This window comes from Larus michahellis, chromosome 4, assembly GCF_964199755.1.
Source record: "Larus michahellis chromosome 4, bLarMic1.1, whole genome shotgun sequence".
NCBI classification, from domain to species: Eukaryota; Metazoa; Chordata; class Aves; order Charadriiformes; family Laridae; genus Larus; species Larus michahellis.
In genome coordinates this window covers 32,507,909-32,529,967 of record NC_133899.1, presented here as the reverse complement: position 1 = coordinate 32,529,967, position 22,059 = coordinate 32,507,909, and the positions used below count along the sequence as shown (strand labels likewise).

Genomic DNA, 22,059 nt, shown 5'->3' with positions numbered 1-22,059 from the left:
ATCCGACTTGCAAAACCTCCTGTTGCCTCTGCTGCTCCCCAGCTGATGGTTAATGCCGAAGCAGGACATCACTAATGGCAGCAGGCCACCTCGGGACTGTGTTGGTCCCCACATTTCCAGCTGGGAGAGCTGAGTCACATTTTAACGAGCAAGGATGGCAGAGGAATTTGGAGATCGCTCCAGGGAAGTGTGGGAAAGGAGGCACCCTGCAGCCATAAAACCTCTAAATTTAGTTCTAGTTTAAAATGGAAAATGTTGGTGATTTTTGCTCCTTGCGGTGGTCAGATGAATTTGGAGACCCGTGGATCTGCTCCGCCGCCGTCTGCTCCGCAGCGAGCCTCTCCACGGGGAGTCGGGGCTGGCGGAGCCCCTTCCCTCTCTCCGAGTCGCTGAGTGAGAATGGCATCATTTCCATTTATTTATTTATAACTTCGGTGAGCCGCTCTGTTTGTGCCGGTGTAGCTAAGGAATAACTTTGTTACCCTCTGCTCGTTCGGCTAAATTGCATTATTTTTAATAAGGCGGCAGCTATCTCCGTGCTGCTTCTGTTGTGCTGGTTTCCTCTATCTGGAAACTGTCTATTTCTCGTCCATCCTTCTTTTCTGTTAAGTCATTGTGCGGTGTTCGCTGAGAGCAGCCAGCTGGGCCTTAGCATTTATTTCCTGAACAGAGGCCCCAGGTGGAGACACAAGTTCCCATAGTACAAGGTAGCAGCTTTTTGTGAGGGATGGTTTTCTCCCCACAGCCCACCGGGAAACGAAGCCGTGGCAAATCAGCTCTTTCCATCAGTTTTGGCCGACCCCGGGCGGCTGCCTCCGTCGCCTTGGTTGTGTGAGTAAGCCTCCCGCCCGCCCCAGAAACAGCCACAATCTCCTCCTTTGTGTGTTTCTAGCTCAGAAAAGGCCGATTCATTCTCTGAAGCGGATTAATTACTTTTGCTATTTAAAAAAAAAAAGAAAAAAAGAAAAAAAGAAGTCCTTTGGAGTTGGTCAGCTTAACTTTCAGCTGCGCGTACAATGCAGTAAAGCAAAAGCGCTCTGAGCCAGGGCAAAAAAAGTTTGCACAGAAAAAGAAACTGTGGGTTGTGATATTTACCTGGCGCTTCAGCAGTGGGCTCTGCAATTGAGGAACTATTTGTGAGCATGTCTTGCTCTTGACTTACATGACAAGTGGTACAACGTTGAGCCTGCCATGAAGGTGAACTGAGGAATAAATATTTTTTTTTATTCCCTGACAGGTTTTATAACTTGTTTCCCTTCTGGTTTACATCATGCTGCTGTGGCACCCGGCTCCCTGAGTAGTTTGCATCCGAAGCCTGGCTGAGCTGCTCCATTTCTTCCTCGGAAGGCTGCTTTCCAGCCCGCTTGGCTCTGCTTGCTTGTTTATGCGCTGATGGGCTGTAGTTCCACATTTCAGAACAAGCTGTCCAATATTCATGAGTTATTTTGTATTTACCCAGTCCCGAGGCTTCTTTTACAAGCCCGGGGATAAATTCTGGGTTTTGTTATTTCCATTACTGGAAATGCACTGGACCTCCACAACCATTACCAAGGCCTAAATATGGCCTCTGTCTATCTAGAAGAAAGGTAGGGGAAAGGACTATCACAAAGCTAAATTGATTTACAAGCCTGTAATTCCCAAACCCCTGTTCTGATAACACTTGTAAGCAGGTGTTACAGCAAGCCATATGTGTAGAGATTAATCATTTATAAAAAGATATCCTAATATTAGTTGTGTATTTATTTATCAGATAAATATAGTGGTTTTCCTCTCGAGGATCAATGACAGCCGCATGCTCAGCTGGCGTATAACAGTGCAGCTCTTTGGACTATGCAAACCTGAGGATATGACTGAACAACTGATTTCTTTAGAAAGTTAAAAACAGTATCAACTACCGGTTTCTAAAGTGATTTAAATTATCATGCAGGAAAAACTGAAAGAGATCAAAGCGTTGGTGTAAGATATCCTGCATGTAAGTTAGACCTATGTGTAGTAAGGCCATTTTGCCCCAGCATGAGAATTTCCCATCATAAACCTCCAGCTGGTTGGACCATATTGAAATCCCTTCACGTTAATTCCAAGCTAGAACTGGAAAGTTAATATCTAGGAGGACAACTTTAGGTCCTCTTGAAACAGCTGGACCAAGTGCTGTAGCAAAGGAAGGGTTAAGCCAGTCCGTGTTCTAGGATTACTGCGTTATAAAATAGGGACTTCAAACTTTTTCACCCAGCAGTAGAGAAAATAGTCTGAAGGCACCTTTGGAGTGGATTAGTTTTGAAACCATGCTAAGCCACTCTATTGCAAGAATTTATTTTAAACGGCTCAAATGCGTAACTTCTTGAATTAGTAGCTGAGCATGTTCTCTGGTTACTCTTAGTAACGTCGTCCTTATTCAGACCAGCTCGCAGGAAAGTACCTGGCAGTATCTGGGTCTGTTCTCCTTACTGTGTGCAATATGTATTTTGCCTGTGCCATTAGGAATCCTGGCTATCCTCAGCCTTATCTGAACAAAAACGTTCAGGATGTTTGCTCTGGGGCTGTTCACCAGGTGAGATACCAGCCGCCATGATTCATCAGCGGTTGAATGGAAAAGCTGATCTCAATAGGAGGGAGTCGCGTTTCCAGCCTGGTTGGAGAGCAGCTGGAAAAACGCTGCTTCCTTGTGTACCGTTCTGGTGTCTTGGTAGCTTTTTTCAGCAGGGACATCTGTAAACGTTAATATGGATCTGGGTAGCTCTTTGGCTTAGTGGTGCCTACAACCCTTTCCCCTATGGACCTCCTGCATCATTCTGTTTTTCAGGGAAGAGCTATGGAGCTATAGGGAAGAGCATTGGAACAGGCTGCCCAGGGAAGTGGTTGAGTCGCCATCCCTGAAGGTATTTAAAAGACGGGTAGACATAGTGCCTAGCGACATGTTTTAGTGATGGCTTTTGTCAGTGTTAGGTTGATGGTTGGACTCGATGATCTGAAAGGTCCCTTCCAACCAAGGCGATTCTATGATTCTATTCCCTGCCCAAAGATCTTCATCCTTGTGCAAGTGAGGAGGGTTTGTGCCTGTGCCAGAGAAGTACAGCTAAAACCCGCACAGGACTCACCTGCTTCTCTCGCCCTGGGCCAGGGCTAAAAGGTCTTTTTTTCTGTAATTACATCTTCTTGGTGCTGCAGCACCAGTGTTTGTGCAAGGGAGCAGAGTTCAGCTGCCCCAGAAGCCTTCATCCTGGCAATTCCTAAGCGGTTTTCCTGCAGCCTTAGCACGAGTGTAAGATGTGTATGCAGGATAAATAAACTGAATAAATATCAGGCTCTTTACCCAGCCTGTGCTTAGGAGCACATACGTGCATGGGTCTCTGCCCTTTGCTCTGGGTAGAGCTGCTGGTGCCGTTTGGGGTTGCGGCAGAAAACTTTGTTGTCGCCTGTCCAAAGCAAGCACCAAGTTCCCCATGCTTAACAGTTAAATCTCCCCAGCTGGAAGCTCCCTCCCCAAAACAGGATGTTCTTTTGTTGCAGAAGCTTCCTACCAAAAGAGCTGCGGAACGAATGTTTTGGATGTGTAAAGCAGATCAACCCCATTAAATACAAAGGTACTGGAAGTATGCATGTGCTGGCAGTAGCAGAGTCTTTTATTTTCATTATCTGAAGTATCCATCAGATAAAGACTACTTCAGAAGGCTTTTTTTTTTTTCCTCCCCTGCTTATAGCATCATCCAAAGGGAATGCATTGAGCAGAAAGCCGTCAGAGAGCTGGTCTGTGACAAGAGGGCTGGAGGGGTGTCAGTCTCCAAGGAGAGTAGAGAAATTCAGTAGGCAGAAGAGCCAGCAGTCAGCTTTGCAGCTCCCATCTTGCTCCCTGAGTATGCTCGGATGTCTCTGCTCCCCAAGGAGGGAGCGAATCGGCTGCTTTCACTGTGCTTCACCGATGCCTGGGAAGGTCCTCGCTGGCCTACCCCATCTGCTCCCCAGCAGCTCTTCTCGTGTTGCCTGCTGTCCCCACGGCACAGGGTCACGCTGCAAAAGCCAGGCACCTTCCCTTCCTTGTGGGCAAGGGGAGGATTGGGCTCTCCCCCTAAATTTGTATGTCTTCACCTGGCCAAACCCCCTTTCAGTGCCCTTTCAGCACTTTCTTTGACATTGGTCCTTCTGGTTGCTTAACGCAGAGTTCAGTTCTCGCAAGAATGAAGGAGTGTTGTTGAATTTGGGGCCTACAAGAAGGATGGGGAGGGACTCTTCATCAGGGAGTGTAATGATAGGACAAGGGGTAATGGTTTCAGACTGAAAGAGGGTAGATTTAGATTGGATATTAGGAAGGAATTCTTTACTGTGAGGGTGGTGAGGCAGCGGAACAGGTTGCCCAGGGAAGCTGTGGATGCCCCATCCCTGGAGGTGTTCAAGGCCAGGCTGGATGGGGCTTTGAGCAGCCTGGTCTAGTGGGAGATGTCTCTGCCCATGGCAGGGGGGTTGGAACTAGATGATCTTTAAGGTCGCTTCCAACCCGAACCATTCTGTGATTCTATGAATTAACCAGATTTCTTCCCAGTACCTTAATTTTTCTCCTATAAAGACATGGGTGTCTTCACTGGCTCCATAGAAGCCACAGTACCCACTAAGCCAGCCACCGAGATGCGGAGGCGAATATTCTAACCTGTAATTCTTGAATACTGGCTGTGCTGATGTTTAGTAATTTAGTAGCAGATGATACTAGGCGTTTTAGGCAGGATCACCTAAAAAGAGCCATTGCAGCAGACTTCTGGCTGGCACCTCTCCCTGCCAGCCAGAACCGAGCTGGGTGTCTCCTTTCCAAAATCCTTGACACAATGTAGGAAAAAAGCCACTGGCATGGGAGCTGATTTGTCACATAAACATGGACCAGTGAGAAGACACTGATTGCTGTAATTAGGAGTAATCTAATTCCTAAGGGCAAATGAGATGTATTTATTTCTATTTAATTAGGTGCTTGCATTTCATGGACCCGCCGTGTGGGCAGGGGAGCCACCGCGCTGCAATCCAGAGGCAGTGGAGCAATGCTGGAGCTGTAGAGGATCTCGGCTCTTCTTTACCAAATATGGGACTAAACTTTCAGTTCTTGATTTAATCTGTCTGATTTTGATACTATTACTGTTCAGAGGACCACCAGATCATCTGCTAGAAAACTGGGGTAAAATTGGGCTGATTTGCTGGGGGAAAACCATTAGCCCTCTCTGAGCAACCTGAAAGCAAAGCTACTGGGACAGAAGCTCAGACGTGAGGGGATGGGTCCACAGAAGGATTTACGCCCTTAACACCCCACATCCTTGTGGTTTGGGGACAAATCTTTGCTCCTCAGGACAGCACTCATCTCTCTTGGGTGATACGCCTTCAGACTCCTCACCATCACCCCTCTCCAAACACATCGGCGTGGGCCTGCCGTGGCTTCCTCCAGAGGAAGAGGAGGCCAGGGGTGCCAAGGAAACCCTCTCTCCCCGGGCAGCACCCAAAGCATTCAGTCAGAGACACAGCCGCATGCGTGGAGTCTTTCTGGTGACGCCATGAAGAGCAAACACCTTTGCTAGGGATGAGTTAAGGGACAGTTGGGTTGACGGACCTCGGCTGGGGGCTGAGCTCGGCAGGGTGCAGAAGCACCGGTCTGTCCAGGAGCTGCTCCGGTGCGGGATGACATTAGACCACGGCGAGGACGCAGGCAGCTGCCTGCAGCAGCCAGGCAGGGCTGCAAACATCTGGCAGCAGCACAAGCGAGGCACGAGCTGGGATCCGGAGCTGGCATCCGAACCCCCTCATTTTTCTCAGCTGCTGCCCATTGCTCTTGCCGTTCATGTGCCGTGGGGCCCACAGAGGGACACTGCAGTCCTAGAGCTGGCTTTTTTAGACCAGTTTCTCTGCTTCTGCTTATTTTTATGTCGGAGACGATGCAGCCTTTCTAAGAACACAAACATTTCTGGTATATCTCACATGTCCAGGCTTCAGATGAAACCTGATGGGAGCTGATAGCCCTTTTAAATTTCTTCCGTGGTTGCGAGGACAGGAATTTGCAATATCAACAATGCTTTCTTTGCAGGAATTTTTTTTTCTCTTAACTTTTTTTTTTTTTTTCCCTAAAACCTGCTGTGAGCCCCATCCTGCTCCCAAGAACCAGATTAGCAGCTGATCTTTTGAGGGCTTGGGGATTACACTTCAGGAGCGCACGTAACGTAAAGTGAAACTCGTTTGCCGTTGTAAAACCCCTCATGAATTAATGTTTGCCTTGGATTGTGTAAACGCGCTCTCAGAATGCTTCCTCCAGCAGGATGGGGAGCTGTGCAGAGTCATTTCCCTGGACATCAAATTGTCATGGTGAAACTGCCTTAATTAGAAAGCACGTGTCTTAAAGGCAAGCTGAATTTGGATGGAAGGGCAAACAGATGGGTGTATTTCTAATATTGGTGGAGCTGTGCTCATGTACACATGGGTTGAAATTCCCCACCAAGGCAGGGAAACTCTTGCCGTGGGCTCCAACTTTTTATCTAGGGCGTTCAATTCAGGGTAGAGGCCTCACGGAGTAAGAAAAAAAAAAACTATTTGATGTCTGACTGCTACCCTGAGCCAGGCAGGAGGCCTCTGCTAAAATGGGCCATGTTGAAATATTCACAATTTAATAATAACTGGCTTTCGGTTGACACCTCCCAAGAGGCTGAATGGATGCATTTTACAGCTGCGGCTCACAAGCTAGTTTCCACATGAGATCTCGACCAGAAAGTTACAGAGATGTTTTATGTTAAAAAGAGCTTTTAAAGTCTTTAGAGCCTGCTCAGCCCATAAAAGCCAGACTGGATCGAAGCTTAGCAGGACCTTAGGGGTGCCCTGGTGGGTTCCCGTCATTGAGCCCCTGCCCATGGGGACACTCCTGAGCCTCCAACCTTTGCTGGCCTGCCATCTCCTAGCTGCTGATCCCAGGGTGAGCAGACTTGGGTCTGACAACCTCGTTATTTTAAGCTGTCCTGGCTCTCCGAGCATTTCAAAGACCCCTGAGATCTTGCCGTGTTCAAATCCCCAATGCCACAAAGACAGAAAACCCCACGTGGCTGATGCAAGGTGCAAGGGGCTGTCCCCACCATCTGCCACCCCCACACTCTCCATCCCACCCACCCCTGCCAGCCTTCTTCCTCTTTTTTTCTTTTCTTTATTGTTTTTTCTTTTTTTTTTTTTCCTTCCCTTCGCCAGATCATTTCCCTGCTTTGATCATTTCCGTGCTCTGAGTCACCCGATGCCAGGACCGCTTTCCCATGCTGGCGGATGGATGTGCGGTGCCCGTGGGGAAGTGTCACCCTCCCAGCGGCCAGCGCGGAGTGAATGAGAGGGGTCACAAATGACATGCAAATGCCTTCCCTGGAGGCTACAGAAAAGTCACTTCCTTGCACCTTTCTGAAGACTGGTATTTACATGCTATTAGACGCTGACATCCTGTTGAACTTTCTTAGAGGTGCGGTTCACAGACACGCTCGTTCAGGGATTTAGACTTTATTGACTGCAGGTCACTTGGCAGAGAAGGAGAAAATGAGCTGGCTGGGGAGCCGGTCGAGAAGGATCCTTCATGCGAGAGAGACAAGAGAATAATTTGGCTTCAGCTCCGAGGTAGGAATTCTTTCCTCTGTCCGTTTTCCCTGTCCTCGTGGCATCCTGTGGAGGTGTTTAAAAAACAAACAAAACAGTAATAAAAGGGTTTTGGTCCTCATAATAACTGTTTGTGTGACAGCTTCCCGTTGAGCAGGAACTGGGAGAGTCTTAGAAAGTTACCACCACGCTGTTGGTGTTGCTGAGTAACAGTTTCTGCTTCTCACATGACCCCCAAATCATAATAATAAATTGCATCCCAAAATGCCAAATGATGCTGGAATCGCTACTGTGGGCTGGATGCCGGAGCAGGCGGGCGCTGGAGCTGGGAGTGGGGGAGCCTCCAGGCCAGCCTTATGTCCCATCAGGATTTTCGTGGGATCCAGACCTGAGTCCCATTCCTTTCTGGCTGGGGTCAGGACACCTCGCTCGCTTCTGTGGGTCTGCTAACGACAGCAGGGAGGAAGCCCCGGTGAGACCGGGGTGAAGCTTTTATAGCCCCATTTGTAGCTGGGAGCTGGCACCCTCTACCTGCGTGGGGCAAGTGCTGGCTACCACCTGGCATCCCCCCAACCCAAAATCTGCCATGCCTCTGAAGGCCTGTGGCAGCCTGTGGGGATGCTGCAGGGCTCGTATCCACCCTGGAAAGCCTTTTAAATTGGTTTGGCGGACTTGGCGCCCAGAGAGATAGGGAAGGCTCACACGTTGCTTCTGGCCAGGTCTCCCCAGTGGCAGTGGCCGTTTCTGAAGCAAAGGTCTGACAGCGGGACCAGCTTGATTTAAACCTGGCTTACTGGGTTAAGGTGCATTGGTTATTGAGCATCTTCAGACAGCGTTACTGTTGTAACAAAGAGTGCTTTTAAACGCATTTAAAGCTAAGCTAGTGCAGCCTTTAAGTATAAATAAGGCTTTAGACGCCACTGAAGATCTTAACATAAACATCCTTGAGCATCTCACTTGAGCTTGATTTGTATGTGGTACCTGTAGCAGCCTGATGATTTATTTACTTGTTTATTTACCGGTGAGGAAGAAGGCACTGGTGATTATTTTTACCGGTGTAGTTAATCCTGGTGTAACCCCACCACAACCAATACATACTGAATGGACACATTTACAACTTGTGTAAGGCATCACTGGATATCATAACTTCTGTTTGCCCGGGAGAGGGAAGCTGTGCTGGCACACAGCATCCTAATAGTGGTGGATGGGACTGAATCAGGGCAATGTGGTTTTCCTTTCTTTGTAAAAGAATAAGCTGGCGTAATATTTATATCAGTAGGGGCATGGTCCTTTTTGTCTATGCACTGAAGTCCTTTTCTGGGAGTTTGCTGCCTCTGATACAGCTGAGGATCAAGAATAACTAGATCTGAAGGCAACTGAAGCTACTGGCTATGGCAGAAAAAGGATGAAGCAGCAGTTGATTTGCCTGCTGAGCCTGGGTCGCAGCTAATCCTGCTGTAATCTGTGAGGCAAAACATGCCTTGGTTTCCACACCTTGATTTCCCACTGTACCTGTACTCTCGGCTCCCCTGCGAGACTGAGTATGCCGCTGGTTCCTACCGATGCTAATGGGCCCACACCAAGAGGTCAGATTGGTTTCTGAAATAGAGATTTGTGGTCCCTCACCCCACCACCACTTCTTTTGGTGTGTGGGAGGATGATTTCGTTAGCCTGTATGTACGTGAGCTCTTCAGACGCTGCACGGGAAAATACAGTAGTAGAAAAGAAAGCAAGAGGAGAGGAGGAACAAACCCATCACGCTCCTTGAAGTGTTTTTTGGAAAGCACAAAGCCAGAATGTTGTTTCTTTTTAGTGACTGAGTAGTCTGACGTTGCAAAATACAAAGGCTCGGCATATTCCCAGCGGCAGAGTGAAAACTGGAACTACCCAGAAGCAAAACCTATCATTAGCAGTCAGCCAGGCAGAACGGGCTCCTGAGTGCCAGGAACGGGCTCGGAAGGGAGGAGGAGCTGAGCGAAAAAGAGCTTTTATAAAAAAGATGGGCGGCGTGCCCCTGCAGCGTTGCAGAGGGAAGCGGGGGGCTGCGAGGGCAGCACGTGGGGCCAAGGATGCGTTCAGACTTCTTCAAAGGGCAGCAAGGAGCTGCTGTTCCCCCTCGCGCCCTTCCCCCCATCCTGCAGCATGGGCAGCGGGTCTGCTCCCAAAAAAATCAGGATGGTTTTGACCTGTAATTTTTCTTCCCTTTTGTTTTCACTCAATTATACTTAGCTGCCCTGAGAAATCCGTCTTTACGTGTCCTCCCAGGTCCTTGCTGTGATCCATGTCATCCTGGAGGCATGGAATAATTCAGACTGAAAGCTGTGCTGTGCAGCTCTGTTCTCCACAGCTTCATAGGGTGGAGAAAGTACTGACGTGCCCTGATTTATCTCCCACAGATGTCATCTCCCTAGGAGCTGACTTGAAGGACAGAGGGGCACAGAAAACTGAATCTGGGAAGCACCTGATTCAAAAAGAAAGGAGGAGGAAATTTTATGAACTGGGTTGGATGGGTGCAGGGAACATCACAGCTTTGGAAACCCAATGATCCAAAAAGTTAGCACCGTGAACTGCAATGTTGCTGTGGCTGGGTGCAAGAAAATGAGCGTTTATGATTTCTTTATGCTTCCCAAGGGAATCTTTTCAAATTAAGAGTATTTTTACATTGATGCTTCTTTACCTGTCATAGAGTCATAGAATCTTCATGGTTGGAAAGGACCTTTGAGATCGAGTCCAACCATACACACACACAAAAAAAAAAAAAAAAAAACACCCCAAAAAAACCAAACCCTACAATCTCTGCCACTAGAGCATGCCCTGAAGTGCCAAATCTAGATGTTTCTTAAATAACTCTAGGGATGGTGACTCAACCACCCCCCTGGGCAAGCTGTTCCAGTGCCTGACCACTCTTTCAGTAAAGTAATTCTTCCTAATATCTAATCTAAACCTCCCCTGCCGCAGCTTCAGACCATTTCCTCTGGTCCTGTCATTATTCACCTGGGAGAAGAGGTCATTCCCCATCAGGCCTAATCAACCTCTGAGGGTGAGAAGCAAGATGAGGAGAGGGCTGCATTTATCACAGTGCATGTTGTGGGCTGTGGGTGTCCCCACAGCAGCAAGCAGAGATGCACCATCAGGGGCAAGACAGGCTGAGAGAGTTGGGGTTGTTCAGCCTGGAGAAGAGAAGGCTCTGGGGAGACCTTATAGCCCCTTCCAGTACCTGAAGGGGGCCTTCAGGAGGGATGGGGAGGGGTTGTTTGCAAGGGCATGTAGCAATCAGACGAGGGGCAATGGTTTTAAACTAGAGCAGGGTAGGTTTAGATGAAGGCGTTAGGAAGAAGTTCTTCGCAATGAGGGTGGTGAAACACTGGCCCAGGTTGCCCAGAGAAGTGGCGGAGGCCCCATCCCTGGAAATGTTCAAGGCCAGGCTTGATGAAGTTCTGAGCAGCCTGATCTAGTTAAAGATGTCCCTGCTTACTGCAGGGCAGCTGGACTAGATGGCCTTTAAAGGTCCCTTCCAACCCAACACATTCTATGATTCTATGATGTGCCCTAGGGAGCAGCACTCAGCAACGATGCTGAGCACATCACTGGCGAGGGCAGACCATGGGTGCTGCAGGCATGGTGGGGCACAGAGGCTGGGGACATCGCTTCCACCATCACATCCTCTTCTATGGCCTGGGCAGCAAAAAGCAAAGCCCCCATGCCCTTCCGCTGGTGGGAGGTGAGGTGTATTCAGCCTTTTAAGTCTGAAGCGCCTTGTCTGTTTTTGTCAGGGGACTTTCCTTCCCTCAGCCTCTCTGAGACGGCCAGATAGAAGCGTTCCATTTTAATCCCTTATCTCTCTCTGCTGAGATCATTTACCTGCTAATAAGCTCCTGTGGTCAGAGATAAAAGGCGAAACTACCAGCCCTTTAAGGATGTATCCGAGTGGCTTCGCAACACTGTGCTTCATGGAAAATATGGAAGGATGTTGCATCCATAATATGTCGCTCATATCTGTGTTTGTAAACAGATTTATCACACCATCTGCAGAATCGTGCTGCGGTCTCCTCCATATTTATTTCCTTTCCGTTTATATAGTACAGCTCCTATTTACTTTATTCCCTTTTTACGATTAGATACATTAGCTGTCTTTTTTCTTCCCCACAAAAAGAGTGCAGTCTCTGTGGGAGGGAATATTTAATCAATGCAATTTGTTCAGCTTAGTGCATAAAAACACAAGCCAGTGCTGTTTAGAGAGGTACCTGCCTGGGTTTGTTTCTCATCTCTTCACATCTGTGCGGAGCAGGTGGGGAGGAAAGCGTAATTCAGAACAAATCCGCCGGTAAACAGGATGCTCTGTCGGTATTTCCTCTCTCCTCTTGCACCGGTTAAGCTTAGTTTTCAGAAAGTGGCTAAGCCTGAGGTCAATAACGCTATTGTAATCTCTCTGATTTTCTGTAGCTGATACGATACGTAATGAAGTATTTGTACAACTAGGAGCAAAAAGCCAGCCCGCTCTGTTATCTGGTTCGATAAGAAACGTTTAGTCATATGCTAATAAAAGAAGTGATTTGCTGAGTATAAAAAGGTGGCACGCTGAGAGAGAGGGAGCTTGCAGTTGGCAGCCACTTCTGTAGCCCCTCGGCTGAACGGCACAAGCTGCCGGCACAGCTCCGGGCAGGGCAGAGCCCAGCTGTGAGCCGAGAGGACCACCCACCTCCGACAGCCTTTCTCTCCAGGTGGGACCACAACGCTCTTCTGCGCACACATAGGGCCCAAAACCAGATTCTCTTCTTGGTGCACACTTTCACTTTGGGAGAGGAAAGAGCCTGAGTTACCAGCAGAGCCAAAAGGAGGGACGAGTCCCACCCAGTGAGCCAGGGCTTGGCACCACCGCCAGCCCTTGGGTTGGCAATGCCCATCCCCTGGGCAGAAGTAAAAAATCCAGGACAGTCGATTCCCAGTTCCCCAGATCAGCAGGAGACAGAGTGATCTTGGGCCTTCGGGGAAACCACTGGAGAACGGGGCTGGGCAGGATGAGCTGTGCTCCACCTTGGTCGGATGGTCCTCATCACTGCCCTGCGCTGAAGGTCTTCACCCACAGGCACTGGAAGAGGACCACCTTGGCTCGATGCACAGCGCGGGGCAGGATCTGGCTGCAGCTCCTTGGGAGCGCCTCTGCAGCCCTGTGACTGTAAATTGGCTGTGTCGAGAGGTGCAGGATGTTGCCCCATCACCAGGGCTGTGGCCCTGAGGCAGGGCACTTTTGCTTCTCTGCCTCTGGGGAGGGAGGATTTCTCTTCTCCTTCACATTGAGCCTAACCCGGATTCCTGGGCTTGGTTGCAGAGGAGCGACTGGGGGTGACTAACTCCAACAAGAATTTTACCAAGAGTGAGTAAGGGCTCTGGGCCGCAGACAGTGATGACAAATCTTAGAAACTCAAGCCCATGTTTTGGCAGGAGGGTTTGTTGTTTGGGTTTGGGTTTTTTTTTTTTATAGGGTCCTTTTTATTACTTCTCAGCTGTACAGTGTGTTCTCAGATGGTATATTTCCAACTTCATGTTCTTCGATCGTGCCCATCATTTTTTTCAGATAACAGAACAGGGAACAACTGGGCACTTGGCCAGCTCTTTAGCCTTTGAAGCAAAGGGAAGCTCTGCAAGAGGGTTTCACCAGAGCTCTCTAAAAGTATTTTCTGTGACCGTATCCCGCTAACTCCACCACCCGTCTGACCCTTACTCAGCACAGCCTTCGCTGCTGGGAGCCGTGAGGGGAGTGACCCTGCCAGAGAGTCCCACCATCACCTTGCCCCAGGGGAATTGTTCGAGCTCTCTCAAATATCCCATCCCACCGCACTTCCCGTCTTTCCAAGAGGCATGTTTAGGCCTATAATATCATGCCCCAAATGCCTAAGGCAAATTACTGAGCGGACTTTTTGGCTGTGTGTTCCCCGAGGTGTGACTTTCAGGTAAAGAAGCAGCCAGTAGCACGGGCCACGGGGCTGAGCTGCGCCGAAGCAGCTGGGACCTTTCTCAACAGTGCAGTCCCCAGGAAAAATCACAAGGCAGGCTTTAAAATAACGAGATTATTTCTAACGGTTGTAAATGGTCCATTCTTTACCTTGGCTTCCTGGCAAATAAAACCTTTCAGAGATCTTTCAGTTCTGATTTTTCGAGCTTTTTCCCTACACACTGCAGGGCTAGAAGGCCTTGTGCTGGTAAGGGAAGGCGAGATTGTCCTATAATCCCTTCAGTCCTTCAAGTGCTGGGTTTTGGGGACCAGCTGTCCCCTGGGCTTTTTTGAGCTCCATGTGGGCTCACCAGCCCAGGGAAGCAGAGCTCTTGGTGGCACGGCAGGGAGGGGAGGTAGCGTTGGCGGCTGGCTTTGGTTCCAGCAGGTTTATCCCCTTTCTGTGGGACAAACTGTCCTGTCTGGGAGCAATTCAGCTGTAAAACGATTGCGTTCAGCCTTGAAAAGGACTTGCATTGTATAATTTGATCGCTGCACATCTGAAAAATAAGGATCCTGCCTAAAAACATAAAATTTGGCACCAAGGGTTAATGAGACTTGGCTTTGCTATTTCTCTGTGCTGGATCAGCTCCTCGCCCTCCTTGCTGTTACCTGCACGGCTGAGACAGGCCATGTCCTCCAGGGAGACAGGCCTTGAGGAGACGCCTCCCATCTCCGAAAAGATGCAGTTTTTATAGTTTCATAGTTTTATGTTTTCATAGTCTCCCACTGCTGTCCCCCGACTTGCAACCTGTTGGGCTTTCACATTATCACAGGCGAGCACCACATTTTGCAAACGTATTTGCTGTTACAGCAGACAGGAAGAGATTAAGTGAGCACTATAAAACTAACCTCCGCATCAGTCAAAAGAAACCGAAGCAAAAAATAACAGGGTAATCGGATGCTCTTGTGAGCAGGATATGCTCAAAATGACTTCTCCATCCCATTACAAATGCTTAGAAACTGCACAGCCTCTCCAGCACAGTGAGGTTTTAAAGTGGTTTAATGGGAAGAAAGAGTTCAGAGCTGATAATGCCGCTTCCAACCTTATCCTTTCACTGCATGAAAATAGCGGCTATTGACTGGTGTAATTTGGCTACTTTTAAAGCTGTATTTGCTGGCTTAGATGTGTTAAGAGTCTCTCTACAGAGTTTTAAGGGCCTGAATGTAATGTGTGTGGTTAAGGAGGGGATATATTGAGTTTCTGCAACAGAGGACTGGTCCAGTGTGTGCCCTACGTGCTGGAGACCTGGGACCTGCTGCAGTTGAGCTTTACATCCCAATCACTAGGAGAAAAACCAGGTCTGCCGGAGGGTTGTTTGTCAGTCCAAACAAATTTCTTACTTTGTCTTTTTTTGTTTTTTCTTTCAGGACAAACTGTTCACGATGTCAATCAAAAAGGAAGGTGCCCACAAGAAGTGGGCTGCCCTGAAGGAAAAACTTGGACCCCAGGAGACCGACCAGTCAGAGGCCAACCTGGAAAATGCAGAGCCGGAGCTATGCATCCGTCTCCTGCAAATGCCATCGGTAGTGAACTACTCTGGGCTGAAGAAGCGGCTGGAGAACAGCGATGATGCATGGATGGTCCAATTCCTGGAGCTGTGTGGGCTGGACCTCCTCCTGGAGGCCCTGGACAGGTTGTCTGGGCGAGGAGTGGCCAGGATTTCTGACGCCTTGCTTCAGCTCACCTGCATTAACTGTGTGCGAGCCGTCATGAACTCCCACAAAGGCATTGAATACATTGTGAGCAACGAGGGCTACGTCAGAAAACTCTTCCAAGGTGAGAAGACATCTTCCTGTTTCACCCATCGCATGCGGCATGTGGCATGGGGTGGACTTTTCTATTGCTTATCCTGCTGCCCTGCACCAGGCTTCTTGCAAGTTGTTGATTGCAACACGTTAATGAGAGAGATGATTGTTTTATTCTTTAAAATGGTATTGCTTGGAAGTGGCATTGCCTTTGCCACTCAATGCTATTTAGATGGGCACGTTTCCACACAAATGTCTTCATGGTTCACTGAGAAACCAGGGATAAACCCACCCTCAGCCGTACACGGGCATGAGAAGTCCTCGACCCTTCAGTTGTCAGCAGACATTTGCTGTTTAGTCTTTGTGAGCCCCGAGGGCAGAGGGAGAGGAATTAAAAGGGCTTGCAGGCTTGTACCCTGTAAAGCGGAAGGAGGGTGGCACGGTTTAGACTCAGGAGAGCCTGTTCTCTGTGCTGCTCAGTCTGTTCCTTCTAGAAGATGGTAGGTAATACCACTCATTTTCTCCTGCCCTTCGCTTGGGTCGTCATTAGGTGTGAAACTCGTCAGGGCATCTCCTAGGACTTATTGTACAGCGCTTAATGATGGTGGTGCTGGGAGGATAACTCCTGTGCTGCTCCACAGAGCTGAGATCACAGCTGTGCCCAGAAGCCTTTATTGGTAGCTCTTTAAAATGCATTTAGTCTGAAAGCTATCTTGCTCCCCTCTTCAGTTTTGAAGTCCTCTTCCTTCCTCTCCACCCTGCGTTTTCTTAATTAGCGCGAAATACAGAGCTGGCGTTTTTGTGCTGTGAAAAACAGGGGGCACCCTGGGCTTTCCAGCAGTTGAGCTTCTTTGTGCACTAATAAAGGAAAAATAAGATGGTCTATTCCATTCCCTCTCAGCTCCCAGAGCTCACAGAGAAAGAGTAGTGGAAAAAAGGAATACACGAGGACTGGTTAGAACAATTGTCCTACTTGATATGCATATTGTGTGTTTCTGCACTAAAAATAAGACTCATTAATTGAGGAAAATGGTTCATCTGCTGTTCTAGAAAATACCCATATGTGAAAATGGGAAATAAAATGTGTGATTGTGAGTGCTGAGATCTTGGCTGCTGTTGCAGCATGCCAGTGGTACATGGAAGAGATGAACAACTACAAGCAGCACCAAAATGCCAATGGGGTACCTGTAGCATTTACCGTTCCCACTAGAAGTTACTATCACATAATGCTATCGGGATGGGATATTTATACATTGGGATATTTCTCTTCCCATCTTCCGGGTAGTGGCTCCACTTCTTCAGTCTTTTTTCTACCACTGGTCATAAGCCATGTAGTGGAAGATGTTGAGGTTCAGAACATTAATGTCATTATAAATTCTTTATTGTTTTGTTTTGTTTTTCTTCCAGCACTTGACACAACTAATGTCATGGTCAAAAAGCAAGTCTTTGAGCTCCTGGCTGCACTGTGCATTTACTCATCAGATGGCCACGCTTTGGCTTTGGATGCTCTGGACCATTACAAGGCAAGTGTTGGGCTGCAGCAGGAGGTACAGCTCTGCTCTGATCCATGCAGGTAGATCTGTGTATCACAGAAAAGGTCTGGGAATGAAGGTCATTTTGCATCATTTTGTTAAGAGAGGCAGGAATATATAAGGTGAAAACTGTAGGAAATTTGGCCTGGTCAGCGTAAGTCCACGGTGCTGCTCTGTGACTTGCCTGGACAGATGACTGCTCACCACAAGGTTCTTTCTGGCAGGAAAAGCACTACCAGGTGAGCAAAATAGGTAGTGCCACATCCATGGGTTTCACTGGCCACAAGCTCAGGTAGGTGCATCAGTTATCAGAAAGCATAAAGGGATCCAGGAGGAGTTTCACTGACTTTGCAGACCAGGCCCTGCTCCATGATGGAGGAGCGCTGCTTTTACCTGCATCATCTTTAAGGTCCCTTCCAACCCGAACCATTTTATGATCTTCCTGTCTTGTGCACAGTGGGATAAACTGACTTTTAAGATGCTAATTCCATCTGAGAAGCTGCATCAAAGTGGTAGACGTTTCTGATCTGTCTGAACAGAAAAATCATTTGTGTTATTAACAGAGTGTGAAGAACCAGCAGTATCGATTCAGCGTCATAATGAATGAGCTCTCCAATACAGATAATGTGCCATACATGGTGACACTGCTGAGTGCTATCAATGCCATCATACTGGGGAAAGAAGAGCTAAGAACAAGGACACAGATCAGGAATGAGTTCATAGGTAAGGATGCTTGTTGCACCTAACTTTCTCTGAAGAAAATCAGTTGCCAAGCACAGGGCAGTTTTATTTTCAGATGTATCCATAAGTTGACTAAAGACGGATGGGGAGCAAAACTGCAAAAATATTAAAGGCAGAGTCCTTTTTTTTTTTGTCTCTGTTCTCTTCAACAACCTTTCTTTAACCAGATTTATTTAACTTTGCTGCTTTTGCATAGCTTTGATCTTTTCTGGCATCTAAGCAGCACTGTATCCCTTGAGCTTCTTCAATACGTTTCTATAACCAGCCATCTTCTGTGGCCACATTTCTATATTTTAAAACTCCTTATAAGAAGAGATAAGGTCTGTTCACCTTATGTCTACTCATCTGATCCATAAAAGCTGCCCTGGAATTCATAAATGCTTTCTAACTACTTGAATACTGGGATCCTAGGTACCATTGTTAGTGTTCACCTCACCTAAGGTGAGGTGGTGAGCCTGGGCTCCATTTCTGTCTGTGGAGAGCAAGGGACATCTGATCACACCGTTCATCTGACTGATTTCAGATGCCTAGTTCGGACTGAGGTGAATCATGGCCCAGAAATGCCTCTGTCCCTCAGTACCTCCAGGCAGATGCTGCAGTGGTTCACACAGCTGCAGACGGGTCCCGTGGGTCTCCTCATCTACCAGAGGACCCTGCCCACTTTGACAGAGCCATCTGAATATATTTTGAGTTGTTCTCTCTGCAAAGTGTTTAGGAGCATAACTTTATATAAAGATCATAATAGATCAGTTCAAGTAGGTCATAATGCCAATATATCCATTTTTTTGTTCTCCCAGGGCTTCAGCTGTTGGATGTTTTAGACAAGCTAAGGTAAGGATCACTGTCTCAATTTTCTTTTATAAAGGAGATTCACAGTAACATAGCTGTGGAAACTTAATACTTACCAGCCTTCAGTTGTGTGAAGTGTACCTGGGTGAAGTGGACCGTGCTTGTGTGCACCCCTTACACAGGAATCAGAGGCATTAGGCCAGCTTTAAGATGCTCTCGCCAGCCAGTGTCATGGGGACAGCTTTTGGCACAGAGGGCATTGACAGAGGCTCCGGGCACAGATGGAGCGAGGCTCAGTGACGTCCTTGTTGAGGCTGCATTTCAGACTGAACCTGAAGTGCTGCTGTGGGCTCACTGAGCAGCTTGCTGTATCCAAACCCCTTCACTGGTGGTGTTGGTCCCAGCTAAGACACTTTACTAATGCATATCTGGACATAACCTGTCTTCGCAGTTTCTTAATTTAAAAATGATGTTCTGCCAGAAACACTCAAGATAAATTCTAGAATGCATTATATGTGAGTTGCAGTTTTATCCTTGTAACTGGAATTGCTCCATTCAACCCCATAAAAATTAAGGAAGAGACAGTCTTTCAGTACTGACAACTAGCAAGGGTAGAGTTCCTGCACTGTGTGGTCTCTCGAGTGCTGAAATAGTTGGCTTTAGAGTGTTTGGGGTCTTTTTAATCCAATTTTGAGTAACAGAGAAGGAAGTTTTTCAAACAGAAACATCACTGGAATATTTTCAATTTGTCTTGACTTTAAAAAAAAAAAAAAGAAGGTGGCCCAGTTTCAAAAAGGTGGGAATGGCACTCTGTTGTTACAGCTCCATGGAGAAGTCCATACAAAGCATATACTTGGACCAGGTTATGCCATGAAAAGTCCCATTCATTTGTATGTATGTGTCGACTGTAGAATGAAGTACATTCAGTACAAGAAAGGATGCGCTGATGGCATTTGATCCTTTATAAATAAGGTAGAGTTGGGTACTTTCAATACTGACTGGCTGAGTCTGAGAGGGAAAGAGATAAAAGCCATTTAAACAAAAGCAATAATCTGAAAATCAGTGAAGGGCTCTCCAGTGAAAATGAATGCTGTAATATTGCAGAGACATAGAGGAGGAGGATCTTCTTATCCAGTGTGATACATTTGAGGAGTTCAAGATAGAAGATGATGAGGAATTGTTAAAGATATGTGATGGCATAAACATGAATGATCATCATGAGGTCTTTTCATCTCTCTTCAATAAAGTAAGTAGGCCCTCACATGGGGCGCCAAGTCATGCAATGGCAAAGTTAACACACTTTACTTGGAATCAGCCTTGCCGTGATGGAAAGCTGCCCTTTCTTCCAGGTGAGCCGCTCTCCGGTCTCCATCCAGCTGCTGTCCATCCTTCAGAGCCTGCTGCACTTGGAACCATCTCATCAGTCCAGCCTCCTGCTGTGGGAGTCCTTGGACGCGGTAGTGAACAGAGCCCTTTTGCTCGCAAATGACAGTAAGAATGACATATATATCCAGCCTTGCACTCTCCTCTTGTTTTCCCCCATCCTACTCACTGCCACAGAAGTCCTTCCCCAATGCGCATGAAATAGTCTGTGGGACTTGCTAAAAGCTGAACAGAAGCTGGGACAAAGCTACACCTCCTGCGTAGGGTCAAGTCTTGATGCAAAGCCCCAGCCACGCGGATACCAGGGAGAGCTGGTCACATTTAGCTGTGGGCTCGGGATTCATGGTTGTGCTTGGATGGTTAAGCCCTGAGCTTTACGTTGTGGGAGTCAGTGGAAATCTGTCCTTGTTGGCATTCTGCTGCTGGTGCTGACTAGTCTTGCTGGCAGGCATGCTCAAAACAGTGGTTTTGGACCAGGACCATGGGAAGGAAATTGCCGGGAAGCTAGAAGTGCAGGTGTGTGGGCTCTGTGGCTCCAGATCTGCTGCTTGGCAATGGTTGAATAGCATAAACCAACCTTTGGGCCCCATCCCCTTCTCTGACCCCGACTCGTTTCTTTAGTCCAAGGAAACACAGTTGAAGAAGTCATTGAGAGGCTGCTATCTATCAAGAAACATCCAAACAAGCAAAAGCGAGCTGAAAACCGGCTCTCCGGGAGTGCGAATGAAGGCGTGCAGGCTGAGCGAGAACCATGTGCACGTGCAGCTCGGAGCCCAGCGGGATCATCAAACCCCTCCAACACACCAGCACCTCCCTCAGGGCCACCCGCCAATGAAAAGAAGATCTCATCCTCCCAGCTTACAGCCTGCTCTGCTTCGCCAGAGACATCTAACCCTCCACCCAACACTGCTCCTGCCCCAGCACCCCCGCCTCCACCACCTCCACCCCCACCCTCTGGCACAGCAGCGGTGACCCCCACGTCCACATCCCCCATGATGAATGCACCTCCAGCCCCTCCACTCCTTGGCGTCCCTCCACCCCCACCCCCATTGCCTGGCATGGGGGGCATCCCTCCCCCTCCACCCCTGTTGCCCAGCATGGTGGGTATCCCTCCCCCTCCCCCCCCATTGCCTGGCATGGGTGGCATCCCACCCCCTCCACCACCATTGCCTGGCATGGGTGGCATCCCTCCACCCCCACCCCCATTGCCTGGCATGGGGGGCATCCCACCCCCTCCACCCCCATTGCCTGGCATGGGTGGCATCCCTCCACCCCCACCCCCATTGCCTGGCATGGGGGGCATCCCTCCCCCTCCACCCCCATTGCCTGGCATGGGTGGCATCCCTCCCCCTCCCCCTCTAATGCCTGGCACGGCAGGAGATCATATAGAAGCCGTGGTGGCCTCCCAGTTCAGCTGCCCTCTTGGCTTGGGCAGGCCTCCCCCCAAGACAGTGAAGACGCCAACACTGAGAATGAAGAAGCTGAACTGGCAGAAGCTGCCCTCCAACGTGGTGAGAGGTGGGTGCTTCTGTCATAGAGTCACCGCTGCTTTAGGGGTGACACGATCTTTGAGTTTATCAAATGCGGTCGATTGCCTTTAGATACAGAACTTCCCTGATTTCCATTACCTCTGACCTTCAGAGCTTAAATAAATAAAAGTGGCATGAAACTACTAATTAATATAATATAATATAATATAATATAATATAATATAATATAATATAATATAATATAATATTTAATTACAGCTAAATCAGTAGTTTGGAATAGCTTGTTTATAACTAAAATACTTTGAAATTAAAAGAAGGGGGAGGGATGGGAATATTTCCCTAATCCACCATGACATGCCTTAGACTTGAGTTCTCAACAGGTTCTGATCTGGGTGCCCCAGACTTTAATTCCCCAGTTCATCTATACTTGCATCTGGGTATATTGAAGTCATATTAAAGTATATTAAAGAGTGCAGGTAAGGATCACATCACAGTTCAAGGAGGACATTGAAAGAATTGGAAACCCATGAGAATAATTGACTTGTCTCTTGATTTTTGGGTTCCATTTCCCTGTCCTAGTGGATCCAGAGAGATGCATGATATGTGAGAAGCGGCCAGGACAGGCAACGTCAGCTTTGTCCTAGACAAGCAAGGCATCCACTGCATGGAGGCCGGCATAGGTGAAGTCTAAATAAGGCGTGTTTTCAATCACAGGAGCAGTTAATTTTTGGGATTATTTCTGTAGAGACTTCTACAGGCGTGTTTGGGTGATGGCTTTTTTTAAGAAAAAGATGTTTAAGAA

General features: G+C 48.0%; 1 protein-coding gene across 5 annotated transcripts in view; it reads left to right on the top strand.

Moving 5' to 3' along the window:
• The window catches only part of INF2 (inverted formin 2), a 45,161-nt gene that overhangs the window by 4,647 nt on the left and 18,455 nt on the right, over positions 1-22,059 (top strand). For 3 of the 5 annotated variants that reach the window (XM_074583837.1, XM_074583836.1, XM_074583834.1), the window contains exons 2-8: positions 14,945-15,353; positions 16,730-16,845; positions 17,418-17,577; positions 18,393-18,426; positions 19,489-19,630; positions 19,734-19,875; positions 20,389-21,285. In XM_074583837.1, the coding sequence (XP_074439938.1) occupies positions 14,960-15,353; positions 16,730-16,845; positions 17,418-17,577; positions 18,393-18,426; positions 19,489-19,630; positions 19,734-19,875; positions 20,389-21,285 (1,885 nt within the window). In that variant the 5' untranslated portion in view covers positions 14,945-14,959. Of the gene's footprint in view, positions 1-7,191; positions 7,603-14,944; positions 15,354-16,729; positions 16,846-17,417; positions 17,578-18,392; positions 18,431-19,488; positions 19,631-19,733; positions 19,876-20,388; positions 21,286-22,059 lie in introns of those variants that run through there. The other 2 variants (XM_074583835.1, XM_074583838.1) reach the window with 2 other exon arrangements.